The 23,060-nt window shown below is 37.4% G+C and overlaps 1 protein-coding gene across 2 annotated transcripts in view; it reads right to left on the bottom strand.

Annotated features, from left to right (window-relative positions):
• LOC149209136 (importin subunit alpha-9-like) overlaps positions 1-22,447 on the bottom strand; it is a 279,111-nt gene extending 256,664 nt beyond the window's left edge. The window contains exons 1-2 of one of the 2 annotated variants that reach the window (XM_089396297.1): positions 22,137-22,447; positions 21,453-21,672 (exon numbers count right to left, since the gene is read on the bottom strand). In XM_089396297.1, coding sequence (XP_089252423.1) covers positions 21,453-21,672; positions 22,137-22,200 — 284 coding nt within the window. In that variant the 5' untranslated portion in view covers positions 22,201-22,447. Of the gene's footprint in view, positions 1-21,452; positions 21,673-22,136 lie in introns of those variants that run through there. The other variant, XM_089396299.1, reaches the window with a different exon arrangement.
• Between the last annotated feature and the right edge of the window lie 613 nt (positions 22,448-23,060).

Here is a 23,060-nt window from a genome sequence, read left to right as displayed (position 1 = left end):
GATGGAATATCCATCAAATGGATGTCAAAACAACATTCTTGAATGGGACTATAGATGAAGAAGTATATATTGAGCAGCCTCAAGGATTTGAGATCCATAGTAGGGAAACTCACGTTTGCAGATTGAAGAAGGCACTATATGGCTTGAAACAAGCTCCTAGAGCTTGGTATGCAAGAATGGATGCCTATTTATTAAGAATTGGATTTGTCAAGAGCTTTGCAGATGCAAATCTCTACATCAAGGTAGTCAAGAATGAACCTGTCATCATACTATTGTATGTGGATGACTTACTCATTACAGGTGTAGAGCATCGAATTCAAGAATGTAAGAAGTTGGCAGTTGAGTTCGAAATGAAGGACCTTGGGCTTATGCATTATTATTTGGGCTTGGAAGTTTGGCAGAAACCAGGCGAAATATATCTTGGTCAAGGAAAATATGTGATCAAGATTTTGCAAAAGTTTGGCATGATGGATAGTAAGCCCATGACAACTCCCATGATCACAAATTTGAAGAAATTGAAGAGTTCAAATTCTAGCCTTGTTGATCCCACAAGCTATCGTCAGTTGGTTGGCTCCCTAATGTACCTAGTGAATACTAGACCTAACATATGTTATGCAATAAATGTCCTCAGTTAGTTTCAGTTGGAGCCATGTCATGAACATTGGGTAGCTGCCAAACATATCTTGAGATATCTACGTGGGACGATTCATCGTTGCCTAAAATATGATGGCAATGAGATACTATTGTCAAGCTTTACAGACTCTAATTGGGGTGGCAGTGAGACAGATGGAAGAAGCACTACCAGTGGTTGCTTTAGTTTGGGATCTGTTATGATCTCATGGATGAGTCAAAAACAAGATTCTGTTGCTTTGAGTAGTGTTGAAGCTGAATATGTTGCAACTTGTGAGGTTGGAAAAGAAGTTGTTTGGCTCAGGAAGCTTCTTACAAACCTATTTGGAGGACCAATGGATCCCACCGTGATATTTTGTGACAACCAGAGTAGCATAAGGTTAATTGAGGACCCTATGTTTCATGCTAGAACAAAGCATATTAATAATAAGTACCATTATATTAGAAGTTTGGTACAAGATGGGTCGTAAAGCTACAATATATCTCAACAGATGAACAGGTAGTTAATATTTTGATTAAATCTCTTCGCAATAAGAAGCTTGAGTATTTGAGAAACTATTGAAAATTGGCATCTCAAGGATGAATTTCTAAAATAGAAAGTCTACAAATAGAATTTCTAAAAATAGAAAGTCTCAAGTATGACTTTCCAAAATAGTAAATCACCTTGCATTGATTAGTAATCAAGTACCGTTGATGGAAAATCCCTTCTAATCATCAATCAATCCTAATAGTTCAATTTCAACTTAATTATCATCATCATTATTATTATTATTATTATTATTATCAAAAAAAATCCAAGTCTCTTAATCATGAGACCCAATCATGTCATATGTAACTCCCCTCAATTAATGCATATGGTACTCTCTTTTAATGGATTCATTCCTCTCTCTCTTTAATGCTCTTACGCACCTCTTACACTCTCTTACACACTTTAATGACTCGTCATAAAAAGATTCATCTTACACTTCTTTACTGCATAAGTTACACTTCTCTCCTAAATGCATAAGTTACACTTCTCTCCTAAATGCATAAGTTACACTGCTCTCCTTTATGGCATAATTTACACTCCTATTTTGGCATATGTAACTCCTCCTCAAGGCATAAGAGTTACTCCCTCATGAATTCAACCTCCTTGCTCTTCCTATATATTTGTGTCTCTTATCCTCACTTGATACACTTACTTGTGCTTGAGAAAAGAGAATTCGAACTTGAAAAAGAGAGAGTTGGAGAGTCTAGAAGAAGATTGAGAGAGAGAGTCTTGAAGAGCAAGAGCAGATCTTGGAGAACCAAAGTGATTCAGTGTTTACATCAACTACTGCCATCAGAGATATTCTTTAGATTTGGGTGAACTTCATTCTCTCATTGTACTTTGTATCTTTGTTGAACAATTGATTTCTAATAGAAGAGGAATCTGGTTGGGTTTTCCCCTTGTGGGTTTCTCGCTGGTCATCGACTTAACTTCTCTGTGTCTCATTGAGTTCTTGGTTGTTTTCCATTGTGCATATGGTTTATATGGTTTATGTTCTATCTATAATTACTTAACTTATTTTGCAGCATAAAGAAGTTCTGGATTTAAGTGATTGTAACAGTGTAGAAAATCAGAATTTAAACATGGTATTAGAGCTTTGGTGAAGAAAAGCTCAAGAAGACAAACTCCATTTCCAATTCTCTTTTTGCTAAAATATCTCTTGTTATCCGCTCCATTTGCAGCTTTATTTCTGCTGGAATATTTCTTGTTGTCCACTCCACTTCCAGCTCTCTTTCTACTGGAATATATTTTAATGTCCACTCCATTTGCAGCTCTCTTTCTATTGAAATATCTCTTGTTGTTCCTTTTACTTGCTACTCATTTTCTGTTGGAATATCCCTTCTCATTTGCTGCTAAAATATCACTTGTTGCCCCTTATTTCTTACTGCTGAAATCTTATTTGTTGCTCCTTCCTTGCTGCTGAAATCTTATTTGTTGCTCCTTGCTTGCTGTTGAAATAAGATCTTATTTGTTGTCCTATTTGCTACTGAAAACAGAACCAAAATTAGAGTACTTTCTTGTTTCTACTCTTTCTAGTTCCTCTCCCACAGATTTTTGTGAAACTGGTTGGTTGATAGTGGTGCTTCAAGGCACTTTACTGGTTATAAAGAAGTTCTCTCAAATCTAGTTGAGAGGGAGATAGATCTGAAAATTATACTACATATCCTATAAAGGGATCTGGTTCTGTTTCTTTTTATCTAGATCAAGAAGTTTTGTATGTACCTGGTTTAAAATTAAGGTGTTGCATGTGTTTGATAATTATGGTTTTGGTATTTGTTGATGCATGTAAAAGTAAAAAATAGTTTTACTTCTGTTTATGCATGTGCAAGAAAGTGTTGCCTTGAAAAGAAGTATAATGCATAGAAGGTTATGAAAGAATAACTGATAGAAATTGAATGTTGAAGATAGATTGATTTTGATTCTCTCACATTATATGAGAAAGGACATAATCTTATGGGTTTTGGTAATTTTGATATTAGAGTTTACTAACAATAGTGGTTGTAGGTAAGGATCATGACTTTTGCAAAAGATGGAATGATAGTTTTCTAAACTAAGCTCTTTTGCAGCGATCAAAGATGGATTATATCTAATATCATTGCAGACAATGAAGTCAATATGTATAATTATTATTACATGCCTTCACTATGGGATCAAGATTTGAAGATCTTTATAAAATTAATGGAAGACCTATCCATGCATTGATTCATGATAAGTAATCATCAATATAAACTGTGGCACCAAAAGTTCACTCATCTTCACTATAAAGCATTACCTCATGTGAAAAAGATGGTTTCTGAAATGCCTAAGATTAGAGTGGATCATGATGGAGTTTGCCAAGTGGTGTTCAAGAAGATGCATTTCTTCTACCAATGACATATGACTAATGGACAATGGTAACTTATAGAGGTCGGATCAAGAGGGAGCTAACATTAAAAAATAAGTATTTTCAAGTCTTATGTTGTTTCTTTGTGTCACTGCTCTTGTTTATATTTATCTTTATAGATCATTGATTATTCTTCCTGCATGAGTATTTGAATGATTTTTTCACTAACTGTTTGATGAGGATGCAATCAAGAAAAACAAATCCTGAAGATCGTCAGGGTGCAAAATAGTGCAGGAAGAGTAAACTCCAAGAGGAAGTCGGTGCAAGGATAATGAAAAAAACCTCTCACATCTAGAAAAGAAAGAAATACTTGCCTCATCACCAGGTATACTTTCATTATCTTTATTTACTTTGCTATTATTGCCCTTGCTCTTGTTCTAGGATCAACATGTACATTTGATAACCAAGTCCTTTGTATCGGATTGAGGAAGGTGTCGAGCCATCCCATGAATTGAGTGGACATGAAGTGGACATGAGCTCAAGACTTATGCAAAGAAGTTGGAATCGGGAAAGAGGCCACCGTACAATATAACCCAAAACAAAATGGGCACTTAAGGATCTTTCACTGCCCTATCTACTTTCATGTGCCAAAGGAAAAGAGTACCAAGCTGGAAGCTTCAGGTAAGAAAGCTATGATTGTTGGTTATTGTGAAAATTCTAAAGCTTATAAAATATATGTACTTGGACAAAGAAATATAGATTTTAGCAGAGATATAACATTTGATGAAGATGCAGCGCTTTGAAAAGCTATAAACACTCCTACTTATGCTAATGTTGAAAGACAGGATGATGCCTTTGATGCACAAGAAGATCCCAAGCTTGAGCCTGATCTTGTTGATGAACCCATGGATCCCATGGACTCCTTGGATCCTTCTCCATGAGCTAGAAAAAGATGATTATGGTTTCATGACACTTTACAGGATGCTGATAGACATGCTGCTCCCCAAGGAACCTTCAAAGAAAGCAAGAAACCTTGTCAGTTCTAGGAATATGTGGTAGCCATGAGCAACATTATTCACGTTGAACCATACACTTTTGAAGAAGCAGTCAAAAGATCAAATGTGGAAAGATGCAATGGTTGAAGAATATGAGTCCATCATTCATAATGATGTATGGGAAGTGGTTCCAAGACGACAAGATAAATTTGTTATGTCTTTTAAATGGCTATATAATATTAAACATGGCATTGATGGCAGTATTAAAAAATATAATGCTAGATTTGTGGCCAGAGGGTTCTCTCAGAAAGAGGGAATATACTATGATGAAATGTTTGCACCCATTGCCCATTATACAACCATCTGATCTATTGTGGCTCTAGCTGCTAGCCAAGGATGGTTCTTTCACCAAATGAATGTGAAGATTTCTTTTCTGCATGGCTTCCTCAAGGAAGAAGTATTTGTGGAACAACCACTAGGCTTTGAAGTACATGACCGAAAAACTCATGTGTTAAAACTGAAGAAAGCCCTTTATGGTTTGAAGCAAGCTCCAAGAGCTTGGTATGCCTACATTGGTAGCTTCTTTATGAAACTTGGTTTTACTAGAAATAATGTTGATCCAAATATTTACTTCAAGATAGTCCACGGTATGCTTTTTGATTTTGGTATTATATGTTTATGATTTATTTCTGACTGGTGGTTTACCTCTTATCCTCTCGTGTAAGAGGGAGTTAGCTTCTGAATTTGAAATGAAAGATCTTCATTTGATGCACTACTTTTTGGGTCTTGAAGTATGGCAGAGACCTAGTGAGATTTTCCTTTCTCAAGGAAAACACATTGTCAAGCTACTGGAATGATTTGGTATGACATAATGCAAGTCCATGAATTCTCCAATGGAAATGAATTTCAAGAAGCTATGTGGTGAAGTTGTCGGTCCTGATTTCGCAAATCCTTTTAAGTATCGTCAACTGATTGGGGCATTGATGTTCTTAGTGAACGCTAGACCAGACATATGTTTTGCAGTCAATACTTTGAGCCAATATGCGATTAAGCCATCACATGCACATTAGATTGTTGCAAAGCATTTGATGATATCCCTGCATGGGACCATCAATCTTGGATTGAGATATACTATTAAAAATGTAAGACTTCATGGATATACTGATGTTGATTGGGCTGGTAACTTTGTTAAAAGAAAGAACGCTTCTAGGTGATGCTTTAGCTTAGGATCTGCCATGATCTCTTGCATGAGCAAAAAGAAGAAGTTTGTTGCACTAAGTACGGCTAAAGCAGAGTACATTGCTACTAACATGGATAGTTGTGATGCAATATGGTTGAGGAAGCTCTTTGGAGCAGTGTAGCACGACTCTTTTAAGACTCGCGAGGACCCGCGGGTCTTGACGGGTTTTATAGCGAGACGGGTCACTCAAATAGAACCCGCGGTTTCTACCCGTACTCGCCAAAACCTGCATAAAACTCGACTACCCACATTGAACCCGTGAAGACCCGCATAAGACCCGTGGAGACCCTCAAAATTCGATTTTTTTTTTTGGAGATCATGTGGAGGGAAAGGAAAATGGTGGGAAAATTTTGGCGAGTCTTATACGGGTCGTTCCTGAGTCTTATATGAGTCGCCGAGTCAATAGCCAAACGAGTCTTATACGAGTACGAATCGTGCAACATTGCTTTGAAGAGCTATTTGAGCAAGTTCCAAACACAACAGTTATATATTGTGACAATAAGAGTGGGATTCGTCTTGCAGAAAATCCTATGTTCCATGACAAGTCCAAGCACATTGAGATCAAATATCACTATATCTAGGATATTTGACAACTTGATGGCTCTAGTTTATGGCTTGAATAGCCATGGAGTCAACATTCCATTGACTCTTACAAGATAAGTATTGATTCAGCAACATAGTTTATTCTTGTATATTGGGATGTATGATATGTGAATCGAATTTGTAAGAATAGAATATTTGCATACCGATTATTGGTTTCATGGACAGGAGCTTATTATTATCACATAACTTAGGATTGGTTCTGGTAAAGATGTTAGTCAAACTGTTGTTGGATGGTCCATAGTGAAATAGTATAGATATGCAGGGATTGTGCATAGGTTTTATTGCAAGGATATGAATGTGGTTGTGCAATAGCACAGCCTATGCATTGAAAAAACAGCATTTTTGGCTGCAAGATAGGTTATATACAACAGGTCTATACTTGCAAGGCTATGATAAAATCCTGATAAATATATGACAGGTTACAATGGACTATAAAAGAATTTTAATCAGTGCATAACAAGTTGTCACAAGAATTTTAATGACAAATTATGCAACAGAGTCCTATATAGGTTTTGTTGCAGGGATGTAAGTGATGTAACCAAATACACTCCTAGATCTCCTACAATTGAATCGGATGACAGTAGGTAACGAGTTATGCCAAGTGGTCACAGGTATGTGATAGAGGTATAACAGGTTACACAAGATCGTGACAGATGTTATCACACGATGGTGACAGGTATGCCACAGGTTAAGATAGACCTTTAACAAGCCATGACAAGTTTTGTATGCAAATTGTAATAGGCCTCTTGACAGGTCTTGACAAGTCACAGGACCATGCTAGGTGTATGGCAAAAACGAATGACAGGTTATGACAGGATTTTGTCACTGGTCATAGCAAGTTTGATGCAGCTTTGGCAACTGACCTGAATAGAGTTCGACTAGAAGTCCAAGCTCTGATTAATCACCGCAATGAAGAAAATAAGCAGCTTAGTAGGGATTTGGAGAAAGAAATGCTTAAACTTGAGTAGAAATGCCAAGAATTAGAGCAATGTGAAGCTCAAAATGATTTTAACAGATTGTGGACGATTTAGCAATCAAGTAACAAGAAGGATCTGCAACAGTTGTGTCAGCTGAGCAAATTAATTATCATTTGAAATTAAGGAAAAGCAACAAATATAATGACAAACAGAAAGGTTGGAGTAGTGAGCAGAGAGATTATTTGCATACAGGATTTGAGAACAATAACCTCAGTTAGTGAAACTACAAGATGATTGTATGCAAGAGTCAAATGCAAAAAATTGTATACAGGGATGGTATACATTGTTGGCATGCAAGAACAACGCTTCCTCATGGTTGGGGCACAAGAATGCCAGCATGGCATGAATTTGTGCATCATTGCTATATTACATGAGAAATTGCAATTTATGTTTGAGTATTTAGATGAATGTTTGCCTACATATGGTTGATGTTGTTCTTTGAAATTAAAGAACATGGGTATATGAATCAAGGTTAATTGTTGTTGATATTAATGTTATTTGATTGTTGTCCTCTAGGTATCATGTTGGTGGAGCTGCAAGTGCACGCTCATTGGCATGGGGCAAGAACCTCCTGATCTAGTGTTGTGCAGAGGGCACCAAAAGTGTCAGGAAGCCCAGGAGGAAGCCAAGGAAGAGGACATGGATTGCGAGAGTCTACTACAGCAGACTCACATTGTGGACATATCATGCACTGAGGATAGTGCATAAAATAAGGGGGGGAGGAATGTAATACCCCCACCGTTCATGATGTAATAAGATATACATTGATATTTAGGCTAGTGAGCTTAAATGTTTCTAACTAATAGGCTAGTGAGCCGAAATGATATTATGGGGCTTGCGTGCCCATGTAGCGATAATAAATGGGTTGTGGGGCCAGTGTGCCTGGATGGATATGCATGTAAAGGCTATTAGGCCTTGAGCCTAGATTTCTAATTATATCGTAATTAAATAATATAATACTAAAATAAGGTTGGATAAGGTTGGTTATGGAGCCCACTCCACAAAAAGAGTATGGGGGGGCAACTCCAGAGAAAAAAGGCAACAATTGGGTTTTCGGTTAATAGTGCACTCTAGGGCCCGCGTGGCTTCAAGGAAGTGCCACATGGCCAGTTGGAGCCATGCATATAAAAAGGAGTGTAGGTTCATGTTATGGGGATCATTCATTCAATTAATCCTTCAAGGGGTTATTGATTAGTTAATGAGTCCTCGGGTGGACTCTCAGACTCACTAATGGTCAGTGAGTCCTAAGGTTGGACTTTGGACTAGCCGACGTGCAGTTATTAAGTTAATTGTGTCGTATGGATGCATCCTATTATGATTTGAGCCCCTATGCTAACTCTAGGGAGCCTAGAGCTCCAAGGGTTTGTTGGCTCTGTTATGACCTAGTGTCATGGAGTTTTGGTTGGAACTCGGTGTCGGTTTGTTGGCCGAAGGGGATGCTTGGAGCCTTGGAGAAACATGGCTATTGGGTTGGCATATTGGACCTCAACCAGAGTTTGCATTGGTTTTACGATTGTTGCCTTTGGAGTTGTTGTCCCAACTCGAGGGTGACCCAATGGTTGAGCTTATGAACCAGTAGGCCTATGGTTGGGAGGAACGTGGAGAGCCCGTAGCCAATCGGCTCTATTAATACAACTTAGGACCCTATTCTATGATATCTTTCTGCATATTTTTATGTAAATTTATGGTTCTAGTTATAAAGCCTTATTCATGTTGAAAACTTGATGTTCTATGTTGAACCCCAACTCAAAAATAAAACTTCTTCCAGCTGCAAATTTAGTTAAGCAATTGTAGATAGAACACACACCATATAAACCATATGCAAAATAGAAGACAACCAAGAACGCAGAGAAACACAGAAATTTAGGTCTAATGACCAGGGAAAAACCCACAAGGAGAGAACCCAACCAGATTCTTCTTCTGTTAGAAATCAATTGTTCAGAAGAGAAACAGAATATAATGAGAGAATGAAGAAGTTCACCCAAATCTGAAGAAGATATTTGATAGCTACAACTGATGAAAACACTGAATCACTTTAGCTCACCAAGTTCTACTCTTACCCTCCAAGTCTCTCTCTCACTCTCTGAATCCTTCGCTAGTCTCTCCAACTCTCTCTTTCACAAGTTCGAAGTCTCCTTTCACAATGCACAAGTAAGAGTGAAGACGTGAGGCACATATATATAGGAGGAGCAAGGAGTTCGAGCCATGAAGGAGAGGAGTAACTCGCATGCCTTGAGAGTTACATATGCCATTTAGGGAAGTATGCATGCCTTTTTAACTCATACCATTAGGGAGGTATGCGTGCCTTTGTAACTCATGCCATAAAGAGGAGTGTGCATCCCTTGAAGGAGAGAGTGTAACTTATGCATTGAAGAGAGCGTAAGAGGAATCTTTTAAGACGAGACATTAATGCAAGTAAGAGGAATGTTATGATGAGTTTTTAATACATGTAAGAGAGTGTAAGAGGAGTGCAACGAATCCATTAAGTGAGAAATAGAGGGATACAAGTGTCATCAAGGAGAGAGAGGTACAAAGTGGCATGATTGAGTGCCAAGTGCCAAGTAGGAGTGATGACATGTATTTCCATTTTAATAATAATATTATTATAGTATCATAAGGATAGTAATAATGATAATATTAATGATTAAATGAAAGTTGAACAATTGAGATTGACTAAGGATAAGTGATTTTCCATCATCTATACTTGATTACCAATTGAAGCAAGGTGATTTACTATTTTTGGAAAGTCAAGCTTGAAATGATAAATATGACTTTCTATTTTTAGAAAGTCACTCTAGAATAGTCAATTGAAATTTTATGCGAGTAAATTCATCCCTTAGCTGCCAATTTTCAACACTCCCTCTCAGCTAGGGAGGAATTTCTTTATGAAACAAGGATCTTTGCTTTGGAACAATGATGTTACAATCTAATGAAGAAGAATCATCATAGGGGAGATTCATCCATCACCCTATATTCACTTGGGGGGATTACCACTTGCCAACACATGACAAGGATCTCGCACAACCAAGTTTGATCTCTGCTTGGGGGGATTACCACTTGTCAAGGATCACACACAACCAAGTCTCTGCTTGGGGGGATTACCACTTGACAAGGATCACGCACAACCAAGTCTCATCTCTGCTTGGGGGGATTACCACTTGTCAAGGATCACGCACAACCAAGTCTTTGCTTGGGGGGATTACCACTTGACAAGGATCACACACAACCAAGTCTTATCTTTGTCATCCATGATTGCCCCCTTTAGGAAAGGTCACATTTGTCAGTCCAAGTTGCTCTCTAAAAACTAAGAACTTTCCTTTAGGCAAAGGCTTGGTAAGTATGTCAGCTATTTGATCATTAGTCGCAATATGATGGAGTCTCATTGCTCCTCTCTACACCATATCCTGGATATAGTGATATTTGATCTCAATGTGCTTGGACTTGTCATGGAACACAGGATTTTCAGCAAGTTGAATCCCACTCTTATTGTCACAATAAATTACTGTCGTATCTAATACATGCTCAAACAGCTCTCCAAAGAGCTTCCTTAGCCATATTGCCTCACAGCTAGCCATGCTAGCAGCAATGTACTCAACTTCAGCTATGCTAAGGGCTATAGACTTTTGTTTTCTACTCATCCAAGATATCATAGCAGATCCAAGTTGAAGCAGCACCCAGATGTGCTTTTTCTATCAGTAGAGTTACCAGCCCAATCAACATCAAAGTACCCATGTAGTCTTACATCTCCAACAATATATTTCAATCCAAGATTGATGGTCCCATGTAGGTATCTCAACACATGCTTTGCAGCAATCTAGTGTGCATGTGATGGCTTAATCATATATTGGCTCAGAGTATTGACTGCAAAACATATGTCTAGTCTAGTGTTCACTAAGAACATCAGTGCCCCAATCAGTTGATGATACTCTGAAGGATTAGCCAAATCAAGTCTTGCAGCTTCACCACATAGCTTCTTGAAATTCATCTCCATTGGAGTATTCATGGACTTACATTCTGTCATGCCAAATCTTTCTAGTAGTTTAACAACATATTTTCCTTGAGAAAGGAAAATCTCACCAAGTCTCTGCCATACTTCTAGACCCAAAAAGTAGTGCATCAAATGAAGATCTTTCATTTCAAATTCAGAAGCTAACTCCCTCTTACACTAGAGGATAAGAGGTTCACCACCGGTCAAAAATAAATCATCAACATATAATACCAAAATCAAAGGCATACCTTGGATTGTTTTGAAGTAAAGATTGGGATCAGCATTGCTTCTAGTAAAGCCAAGTTTCATCAAGAAGTTATCAATGCAAGCATTCCAAGCTCTTGGAGCTTGCTTCAAACCATAGAGGGATTTCTCCAGTCTACACACATGAGTTTTTCGGTCATGTACTTCAAATCCTTGTGGCCTCCACAAATACTTCTTCCTTAAGGAAGTCATGCAAAAAAGCAATCTTCACATCCATTTGTTGAATATTCCATCCTAGCTAGAAGCTAGAGCCACAATAGATCGGATGGTGGTGTATCGGGCAACAGGTGCTAAAATCTCATCATTGTTTATTCCCTCTTTCTGAGAGAAACCTCTGGCCATAAATCTAGCTTTATATTTTTCAATACAACCATCAGCACCATGCTTAATTTTATAAAGCCATTTAGAAGACACAACAGACTTACTTGGGGTCTGGGAACTACTTCCCATATATCATTATGAATGATGGAATCATATTCTTTAGCCATTGCATCTTTCCACACTTGATCTTTCACAGCTTCTTCAAAAGTGCATGGTTCAAATTGAATAATGTTGCTCATGGCTAAAACATATCCCTGGAACCAGCATGGTTTCTTGCTTTCTCTAAAGGTTACTTAGGGAACATGTTTATCAGCATCTTGAAGAGTGTCGCGAAGCCATAATGGCCTCTTTTTAGCAAGAGGATCACATGGAGGAGAATCCAAGGGGTCCATGGTCTCCATGATTTCATCAGCAGGATCAGTTTTAGCTTCAGGATCTTCTTATATTTCAAATACATCATCATCTTGTCTATCAACATTAGCAGGAAGAAGAAGAGTGACTCTTGCCTTTCCAAGAGCTGCATCTTCATCAAATGTTACATCCCTGCTAAACTCTATATTTCTTTGACCAGGTACATATATTTTGTAACCTTTAGAATTCTCACAATAACCAACAAACATACCTTTCTTACATGAAGCTTCCAGCTTGTTCCTCTTTTCTTTTGGCACGTGGAAGTAGACAGGGCAGCCAAAGATCTTTGGATGCCCAACCTTGGGCTTTTCACCAGTGACGGCTTCTTCAAGAGTCTTGTTGTTTAAGGCACGGTGAGGGAATCTAGTTGGACATAGACAATTGTGTTAGGAACTTCTCCCCATAGGAATTTTAGTAATTTCTTACCATGCAACATAGCTTTAATTGCTTCCATGATAGTTCTATTCTTCCTTTCGGCCACACCATTTTGTTCTGGGTTATATGGCACATTGGTCTCTTTCCTGATTCCAACTTCTTTACAGAAATCATTGGAAGTGAACTCTCCTACATTGTTAGATCTAAAGATTTTGATCTGCGTTCCAGTTTGTTTTTCTACTAGAGCTTTACAGTCTTTAAACATGTTAAATGCTTGACTTTTATTTTTCAAAAAATAAATCCTTGTCTTGCGAGAAAAATCATCTACAAAGATTATATAATACAAGTAGCCACCAAGAGAAGTTATATGCATAGGTCCACATAAATTAGAATGTACAAGATGAAGTACCTGATTGGTTCTGCTTTTGCTTGGAGGAAATGGTCCTTTGACTTGCTTTCCACTAACACATCCTTGGCAAACTCCATCATGATTTGCTCTAATCTCTGGCATTCCGGAAACCATCTTTCTCACATGAGGTAATGCTTTATAGTGCAAATGAGCAAACCTTCAGTGCCAAAGTTCACTTTGATGATTGTATCATGGATCAGTGCATGGATTGGTCTTCCATTGACTTTATACAAACCTTCACATCTTGATCCCAGAGTGAAGGCATCTCTCATGCTAGATCTCATTGGCCAAGTGAGAACTTTACCATTTATGAAAGCAACTTTCATTCCCTTATCTTCTAAAGAAGATATGGATACAATATTCTTTTTCAAACTAGGTACATGAAAAATTTCTTGAACCTTGATCCAGATGGAAAGAAATAGAACTAGATCCCTTTATAGGATATGTAGAGGTATCTCCAAGAATGATTTTCAAATCTGTCTCCCTCTCAACCACATTTGAGAGCACTTCTTTATAACCAGTAAAGTGCCTCGAGGCACCATTATCAGCCAACCAACTGTCTCAAGAATGTGCTAGAGGGGAACTAGAAAGAGCAGAAACAAGAAAGTATGTTGATTGAGTTTCAATTGCATTGTTATCATACCTGAGGTTCCTTGAGGAATGGTAGCTTTCTTTATGAGCAGAAGGAGCTTCTCTTCTTCTTCTTCTATAATCAGATTTTTTGGAACGATTGTTGCAGTTGGATCTTGGTGCTCTTCTGCTTTCTAGATAGTCACAAGCATAGTGACCATGCTTATGGCAATTGTAGAATTGGACTTTTGATAAGTCTTTGTTCCATTTGAAGGAATTGTTGGATCTAGGAGCAGACTTTCCCGAACAATGATGGCCTCTTCTTCCTTTCTGCTTCTTGCCTTGGACAGCAAAGGCAGTAGGTTCTCCCTCCTCATGCTTGGGGATTCTTCCTCTGGAAATCATTCGAGCCTCTTCTTGACTACACTTTCCCAAGAGCTCATCAAATGTAGGAAACTTGTCATTGTTGTTGATGGTGGTAATAAAAGTTTCCCAAGATGGAGAAAGACCTCCAAGTGTAATAAGCACAATATCCTTATCAGATACAATTTCACCAATTGTAGACAGTTGATCTTTAATTTTAGAGATCCTCATAAAGTATGCTTGAATGGTCTCTCCTCTATTCATCTTCATATCCTTGAGTTGATTCTTCAAAGCAAGAATTTGGCTCAAGTTATTCACTTGATACATTCCAATTAGCTTATCATACATTTCTTTGGATTTCTTCAAGTTAGAGACATATGTTGAGATGGTCTCCAAGAGAATTAAGGATAATCTTTTTAGCCTTGACATCATCTTTCTTGTATATGGCCTTGATGGCAGCATTAGAGTTATTTGTTGGTTCTACTACCTCTCCTTCAACATACTCCAGTACATCATGTTCCTCAAGAGTAATATCCAATTTGGCCTTCCAAGGGAAGAAATTTGAAGCATCAACCAACTTCTCTTCATTCTTAAAGTAAGAGAAAGACATCTTGATCTGCTCAACAAATTTTAGCAACAAGTAGAAGGAGCAGCAGGTAATATTTCAGCAGCATATAGGAAGGGACAGCAAGAGATATTTCAATAGTAAATGAAATATTTCAGCAGCAAATAAGAAGAGATATTTCAGTAGCAAATCAGATATTTCAACAGCAAATATGGAGGGACATCAAGTAATATTTCAGCAAAAAATAAGTTGCAACTAGAAGGGACAACAAGAGATATTTCAGCAGAAAATGAGCTAGGAGAAGCTCTCAACTTCTTGGACTTGTCTTCACCAAAGCTCTGATACTATGTTGAAAGCTTAATGTTCTATGCTGAAACAATTACTTAAAATAAAACTTCTTCCAATTGCAAATTCAGTTAAACAATTGTAGATAGAACATACATCATATAAACCATATGTAAAACAGAAGACATCCAAGAACACAAAGAAACACAGAAATTTAGGTCCAATGACCAGGGCAAACCCCATAAGGGGAAAACCCAACCAGATTCTTCTTCTATTAGAAATCAATTGTTCAACAAAGAAACAGAATACAATGAGAGAATGAAGAAGTTCACCCAAATTTGAAGAAGATCTTTGATAGTTGCAGTTGATGCAAACACTGAATCACTTTGGCTCACCAAGTTTTGCTCTTACTCTCCAAGTCTCTCTCTCACTCTCTCAATCCTTCACTAGTCTCTCCAACTCTCTCTTTCACAAGTTCGAAGTCTCCTTTCACAATGCACAAGTGAGTAAGAGTGAAGATGAGAGGCACATATATATAGGAGCAAGGAGTTCGAGCCATGAAGGAGAGGAGTAACTCGCATGCCTTACGAGGGAGTTATATATGCCATTTAGGAAAATACACATGCCTTTGTAACTCATGCCATTAAGGAGGTACACATGCCTTTGTAACTCATGCCATTAAGGAAGCACGCATGCCTTTGTAACTCATGCCATAAAGAGGAGTATGCATGCCTTGAAGGAGAGAGTGTAACTAATGCATTGAAGAGAGCATAAGAGGAATCTTTTATGACGAGACTTTAATGCGAGTAAGAGGAGTGCTATGACGAGTTTTTAATGCGCATAAGAGAGTGTAAGAGGAGTGCAATGAATCCATTAAGTGAGAGAGAGGGGTACGAGTGCCATCAAGGAGAGAGAGAGGTACAAAGTGGCATGATTGAGTGCCAAGTAGGAAAGATGAAATGTATTTCCATTTTAAAAGTAGTAATATTATTGTATCATAAGGATAATAATAATGACAATATTGATGATTAAATAAAAATTGAACAAATGAGATTGATTAAGGATAAGTTAAGTGATTTTCTAAGTTACCGGATCCGGCCCTCTGGGGTACAGGATCCACGGATCCACGGATCTGATCCGGATTCGGATCCGGATCCGCGTAAATACGCCCAAGAACCGGGAACATGTGCGCATACATCGCATACATCGCATATATCCGCGTCATTCGAATCCGCGTAAAATGTGCGCATACATCTAAGCCAGTTTCAGAAGCCATCGGGCGGTTTTCAGAAGCCATCGGGCGGTTTTCCCAAAAAACTCCGGCAGTTTCAGAAGCCATCGGGCGGTTTTCCCAAAAAATGCTGGCTATCATAAGAGAGCCTTCAATGTATTGGCCTTTGACGATTTGTAGATCAAAAATGTAAAAACTATGATTGACGGAACTACAGTCGCATAGAGACGCCACTGCAAACTTCGGTAGGTTATGCCCTCGAAAGACACGATGGTAATTCAGTCAACAAGCTTTTAACTTTTTCATTTTTACCCCTTTTTTTTAATTTGAATTCATATGGTTTTATAATTTTCTTTTAATTCATATGGTTTTATAATTTTCTTTGAGATACATATTCTTTTATACATATTAAAAACAATAATATATTCATAATAACGAATTATATATTAAATTTTATTTGAATATATTTTCTCATTAAAATTGTTTTATAAATAATTTATTTTCTTTATTTATATATATTAAAAAATATCATATTAATATGCATATTAAGTTCAATTAAATTTTATGTTAAATATAATAATGTTTATGTGTATATAAAGGATTACAAATTTAATAATTATAATTATATATATATTTGAATTTAATGGCTCTTGTATGGTGTGTGGGCATAAACTAATGATGGTGTTTTATGAATGCAAACTTAAAAAACAACAATTTGTTAATTTGAAGAGATAATTAAAGATGAACTTGAATATATGGTAAAAGCACAAAATGAATGACAATGATTTAGCTTTAATATATATATATAAATGGATGATTTTGTGTCTATTATTAATTTTATTATATTTTTAATATTATTATATTTTTTGTACTTGCCGTATCCTTGCCGTATCCGGATCCTGGATTTTCAAAAAACTAGCGAATCCGGATCCGGATCCGGATCCGTATCCGTATCCGTATCCGTATCCAAATCCTGGTAACTTAGGTGATTTTCCATCATCTATACTTGATTACCAATTGAAGCAAGGTGATTTAATATTTTTCGAAAGTCATGCTTGAAATGATAGACATGACTTTCTATTTTTAGAAAGTTACTCTAGAATAGTCAGAAATGAGATTTTATTCAAGGAAATTCATCCCTTAGCTACCAATTTTCAGCAACTCAAGTATTTGTTGTGGTTGTTGAGTATCGCATGCCACGTTTATTTACTATTTTTATTGTTAAACCCTAGTTCATAGGTTCAGGCTTAATGGTTGTTAACGTTCTTTTATTTCCGTTGCTTATTATGTCTATACAATTTATGTGTAAAATGGCCATAAACTCTGGCTTTTCGGTTATGTAATTCGTTGTTGTTATTTTTGTTAATTCTGGGTTTCTGATAATTCTACTCTCAACTATGATTATGAATTTCATATGATAAATAATCGTGTTCCTTGTACAAATGTCTGTTATTATTCTGTTGTGCAATAATTAACGATTATGTGTTATTTGAGTTATAATTATATGTATGAAGACTGCCAATAAATTTTGTGAATAAATAAAGTTCCGCAAAAATGTTGATGAATACTAGACAAAGTTTGGGTAGAAGGGGCGTAGTGTTGCCCGCCTAGAGGCCAGGGACACTACAAGTAGGGTGCCCTCAAGACTCGGCTACTTTGGACCACCTGACAAAGCCATCTCAAACTCAAGTGAAAGAAACCATTCATTATAAATTAAGATCATAAATGCATCTAGATGGACCATACTTAAGTGTTAAGGCCGTATTAATACTTCAAACCAGCATAACCTTCAAATATCTAATTAGACCAAGTCCCGTAAAAGTGTTCCCTATCTTTGTAGGGGTGGCTATGTACTCAACCCTATTAGGTGCTTCCAGCCCCCAAGGGGAGGTAGCATTTCCAAGGTTAACCCTTCAATCCATATTAGTGAGAATATGTGTCAATGGAGGGGAAGGACTTCATGGCCAAGTGCCATGGTCAAGGGACTAGCTAATGAGAGTCCACATCCTAAGTGTATAGATGTAATGGAGGGAGCAATCGTGGAGGCATGAGTTACCCCTCTCTGCCTAGTTTTTCCACCCCTTTGGTGAGCCTTTTATTTCTTCTTGATAATGCTTTTTAATTGATGCATAGCTCAAGGATCAAAGCTTGTTCTATAGCATTTGTTTTGTCCCTGAAGATGAGGCAATTTCTCGCTCATCAAGGTTGGGACATGCAAGGGTTCCGTTTGGAGAGATGGAGCAGCAAGTGCTCAAGAACCAGATGATTGCTAAGAAGGGGGGTTGAGCTTATGCTAGGCTTTTTCCCATGTGCTAACTTATGTCCTAGCCATCTTTTGCATTTTGACTTATTTTTCTTTCATTGTGGCCATCTTATACTTTTTCATACTTTTAGCTACATCAACCTCCATGGTGATGTTTTCTGGCCCAACACCAGTGTGTGGATATGTGAGTGCCAAATCCCAATGAACCAATGACAGTTTACCCAAATAATGGAGATGATATCAAAGGAAATGATGTGACATGGAAAATGTTAAGTATGCAAAAGGAGAATGCACACGCTACTTCAATCCAAGTTTTCCAAGTAGTGTCTCTCCTATAACCCTAAGGCCTTAGGGGAGGCCCCCCTAGACAAGGGCTAAAGATTAACCCCGCTGGTAAGGTGAGAGAATGAGTTTATAGTCAAGATCAGTCAATCATCTAGATCACCCCTTTATCCATACTCAATGCTCGAAACTTAAAGTAAAAACATTTGATTGCAAAATGATCAAAGTAACTGTTGTGGTAGCCCACTTTTATCCAAGAGGAATGTCGGATGGTGAGAGGTGTATGACTGGTGCAGATGGTGGAGAAAACCAGCATGTAATCATTAATGAGCAAATGTGTAGGGTTGTTGTCTGGCTGGCTATAAAATATTTCTCCTATAGGGTTACCAATTTTGGTGGGTGGTGGGCAACAGTGCCGGATCTAAATCCTGCCTACCCTCTATCTAGAAGGTGTCCACTTCAAGCTCTTCGTATAACATAAGATGAAGAGTTGTAGCATAGAGCTTGGAGAAAGTGTGGTCCGTCATGATTCTCTAATAATTGTCAAGGTCTAATACAGCCCCTGATTTGTGGATCAAGTGAATGAAGTGTTAATTTTCTAATACCATATCTGATTTGATTTTCCTAGCAATTTATTTTATGCTCGGAGATGTTTCACCCAGTAAAATCTTTTTCTAAAAGCTATTGAAAATGAATGCACTAGTATTAAATTTAAATAAAATTTGTAGCTGAAAATAAATGGAAAATCGCTCACAAAACATAGCAAAAAATATGCCCAACAAATTCTTTTTCGCTTTTCTATTACTCAGAAAGATTAGGGCCTCCTTCAACATTGAAATCGACACACAGAGAATACACAAAAATTACAGCAATGGAACTTGGCAACTCGGCTCCTCAGAAATTTGGCTTGCAGCTGTGCTGGTCCTCTAGCAACTCAGCCACCTCCCAAATCTGGCATAAACCCTCACAACCTCCCCAAACTCACGTCCTACTTGCTAGGACTCGACCTCACAAGTCTCGGCCCTCCCCATGTGTGCTCAACCTGCAAACCTGTGCTCCAAAATTCCTGTAGCTGCACACTTTTCCGATGATTTCCAAAAAAGTTTGGGTGTTCTTGCAGAGATTTCTCCAATGAATACGAGAAAAATCAGGACATGATTTTCAGATTTTATCTTAGCTAGTGCGTAATTCCACAAACACTTCTTCATAATCTTAGCTAGTACATAATTCCACAAGCACTTCTTCATCTCTCAAGTGATTTTGATTTTCATATTCTTTGAGGGTTTCAACTTCTCATATGAATTTTGGTTTCATCACCTTCCTTTCCCACCAACCACTAAGGTCAATACTCATTTCACCAAAACTAATTTTCCATCAATATCAGGCAAGCTTTTGCTTCCTGTAGGTATCCTTGTTATGTAAGAAAACATTAAAACCATTTGCTTCTCAAGCTCACACGAGTATAATATCATGTCATACATTTTCAATTAAAGTTGTATTTAAGTATTCATGACATCCATAGGTTTTTAGTATCCCCCTTCCCCTCCAACCAACCTACCCACCCACACCCCCACACATATATATACATATTCCCTACACACACACACATATAGGAAAGATTATCACACATATAGGAAAGATCATCATTTGCATTAAAATCAATTTCCAACAAGATCATAAAAGTCATTGTTTCTTGTGAGTATCCTTGTTTGTATGCTTTATGGATTTCATTGCATAAAGATCTTTTCGCCCCAAAGTTTCAACTGAATTCTTCACCCGTCATCAGGAGCAGTCGAAAGACAGAGAGCAGCGGTGCAATCAAGATGATGCGGTGAGCATCCTTTTATGTCTTGGACACATTAATGTCTATGAAGATGATGCGGTTTAACTTCATGTCATACAATTTTTAGTAGAAGCTTTCTAATGTATTCATGATATTTTACAATCCTTTGCATCTAAATGCAAAGCTCAACTTGCAAAAATAAAAAGATCAAGAATAACAAATACTCACCATTATAGATAAGTTTTCCTTGTTATTTCAACTCCCTCAAACTTGTGATGAATCATTTTTCTAAACCTTCCTTTGCAAATCCTTACGCTTAATCTTCATATCCATACTTTGCCTACCATCGCCTGTTGTTTCCACTTATAGTGGTGATCTACATTTCTACAATTTACAGAACAGATCTGTTTTCACTCTGATACCGTTGTTTATGGCCGAACCAAACCTATCTCCATAAGGGAGGATAATATTACTGAAGTAGGCATTCCTAGCACACGTGCCAAGCTAGAGATTGAAACAAACACAGACGCATATGGATGCACAGATTAGAATGGAGCTCAATCATTTCTTCTTCATCAACAAAAGGGCTGAACATAAAGATCATATCCATTAGGAACTAGTCTCCACAGGAGCTTAACCATGAGAACAGAATAAGTTACTTATTGAAGGTCCAAACTCAAGTCGACACTCAGAGTGTGTGACTCTAACTGCCAAGTTATTCGACAAGGACCTTGCTTATTCAATGTATAAACTCCTTGTTTTAACCAGAAGCAACAAACCCCCTTCAGGTCACTTACTATCCTACCACGACCTTGCTTATTCAGTGAAGTAACTCCTTCCTTTAATCACTAAATAAAAAACCTCCTTTATGTTAGTAACCGACTAAGAGGGAGGTATTTCATTTGAGATCAAAGTTGGCCAAATATTTTAACAGTTGAGAACAAATTTAATTCAAAACCAAATGGAGTCACTATTGATAAAAAATAGACAAAAAAGCGAAAAATAGAAGAGAATTCATCCTCGACATGAGAGGAAAAAGCCATACAGAGATGAAGCCGTTCTTTTCAATTCCTCGACAGCACGAACAGTTTGTTCCTCCAAGGCTCCTATTTCATCATCCATAGCGACATCAGTGTCGGCTATGTTTGTACTTTCATCATTATCATCAACCCTGCAAAGACGCTTTGCCCGAACCATTGCATCTCTTCTCTCCTTGCCGACTGAAAGTGCCTGCTGCCGCCTCCTTTGTCCAGCAATATTCCCAACTGTGTATCAAAACACGGTCAAATTTCTAGGAAAATATGTACTACAGATAATAAAAAGTTGTTAAATATATGCTAGATAGAATATCATTTTAAGGGACTGCCAACACCAATAATGGAAAACAAATCACAGAGAACCTGATATTCACATTATCTGTTAGTCTTATATTGCTTTATGGAATATGGCTTTATTCACCTAATTTACAGTGCACACGCAGCTAGCCATAACACAAAATCCCCAGGAACTCCAAGGACATTGAAAAAAATCCTACCCATATAAGAATTTCTCGAGAGAGACCCGTGACCACAAAAAAATGTAGATTCTGATCATCAACATTAATTAATCATAGATTTCCAACAATTGTAGTTACATAGACCGCAGACCAAAAAACCAAAACCAGTGAAATTTAAAAGAATATAAATTCTTAAAAAGAAACAAGCTATCTTTTCAAACATAGCATACCCACCTGGTGTCTTGATAGAATCGCGCTTGTGTGCAGGCAAACCAGTCTCCCCTGCCATGTGTGACATAGTTTAGATATACCCAATTGCCAAGTCCCGTTGCTTTCAAGTAGGTTTTTGTGCAGGTCAGTGCACTGTTCTCTCAATTTCTCTCAATTCTCAGGAGAAGGCCTCCCTTAAGTGATGCTTGATATTCCCCAATAGCTGTTTTATATATACAGAGACGTAGTTGTCGTCTATCAAATGCCTCTAATGAATATGCTGTGTGTTTAAAAAAATCCTTGCAGGGAGCTGCGGCCATTCCAAAAACCATGAAGTTGATCCTTTACCCTTTTAATTTACAAATTAATTTAAACTCAAAACCAAATGAAAAACATGTATTTTTCACGCCTTTTAGAAAATGTAATGTGGTGTTCCTTATGGAAACACACCGTGACGGCCACACCCATCTGTAGGTCCACGAGATAAAAATTATTACCCGATACTACACGTAAGTTGCAGAGTAATTTTAAATTAATTTTAGGTAGTGTAAAGTAATTATTATAACTTTTAGTTATTAGGGTAAGTTTAATTGGTTATAGTTTATTGTAACAATTTTGCTACGGAGAAGTTATGGGTTTAATTCTTTCAACATTTTTATGGTTATGCACTTTTGCTACCAAGAGGTTATGGGTTTAATTCTCTCAACATCCTCATGATTAGGCTCCAGTGATCTCTTTAGGTGCATCTATTTGGTGCAAATATTTTGTGGACATAGTGATCGTCGAGATCCGTGAACCACAAAAACAAAAAACAAAAAACAAAATAAGAAGTTTTTTGCATTATTTTTTGTTAATTTTGAATAAATTTGATAGGAATTTTTGGTATCTAATTGGTAGAATTTGAGTGTTTTAGGAGTTTTTCATGGCATTAAATCAATATGTGTATTG

Source organism: Pinus tabuliformis, chromosome 1_2 (genome assembly GCF_031772625.1).
Source record: "Pinus tabuliformis cultivar Carrire ecotype Pingquan chromosome 1_2, CPIR1, whole genome shotgun sequence".
Classification (NCBI taxonomy): Eukaryota; Viridiplantae; Streptophyta; class Pinopsida; order Pinales; family Pinaceae; genus Pinus; species Pinus tabuliformis.
The sequence above is the reverse complement of the archived record's forward strand: the minus strand, read 5'-3'. Positions and strand labels throughout refer to the sequence as shown.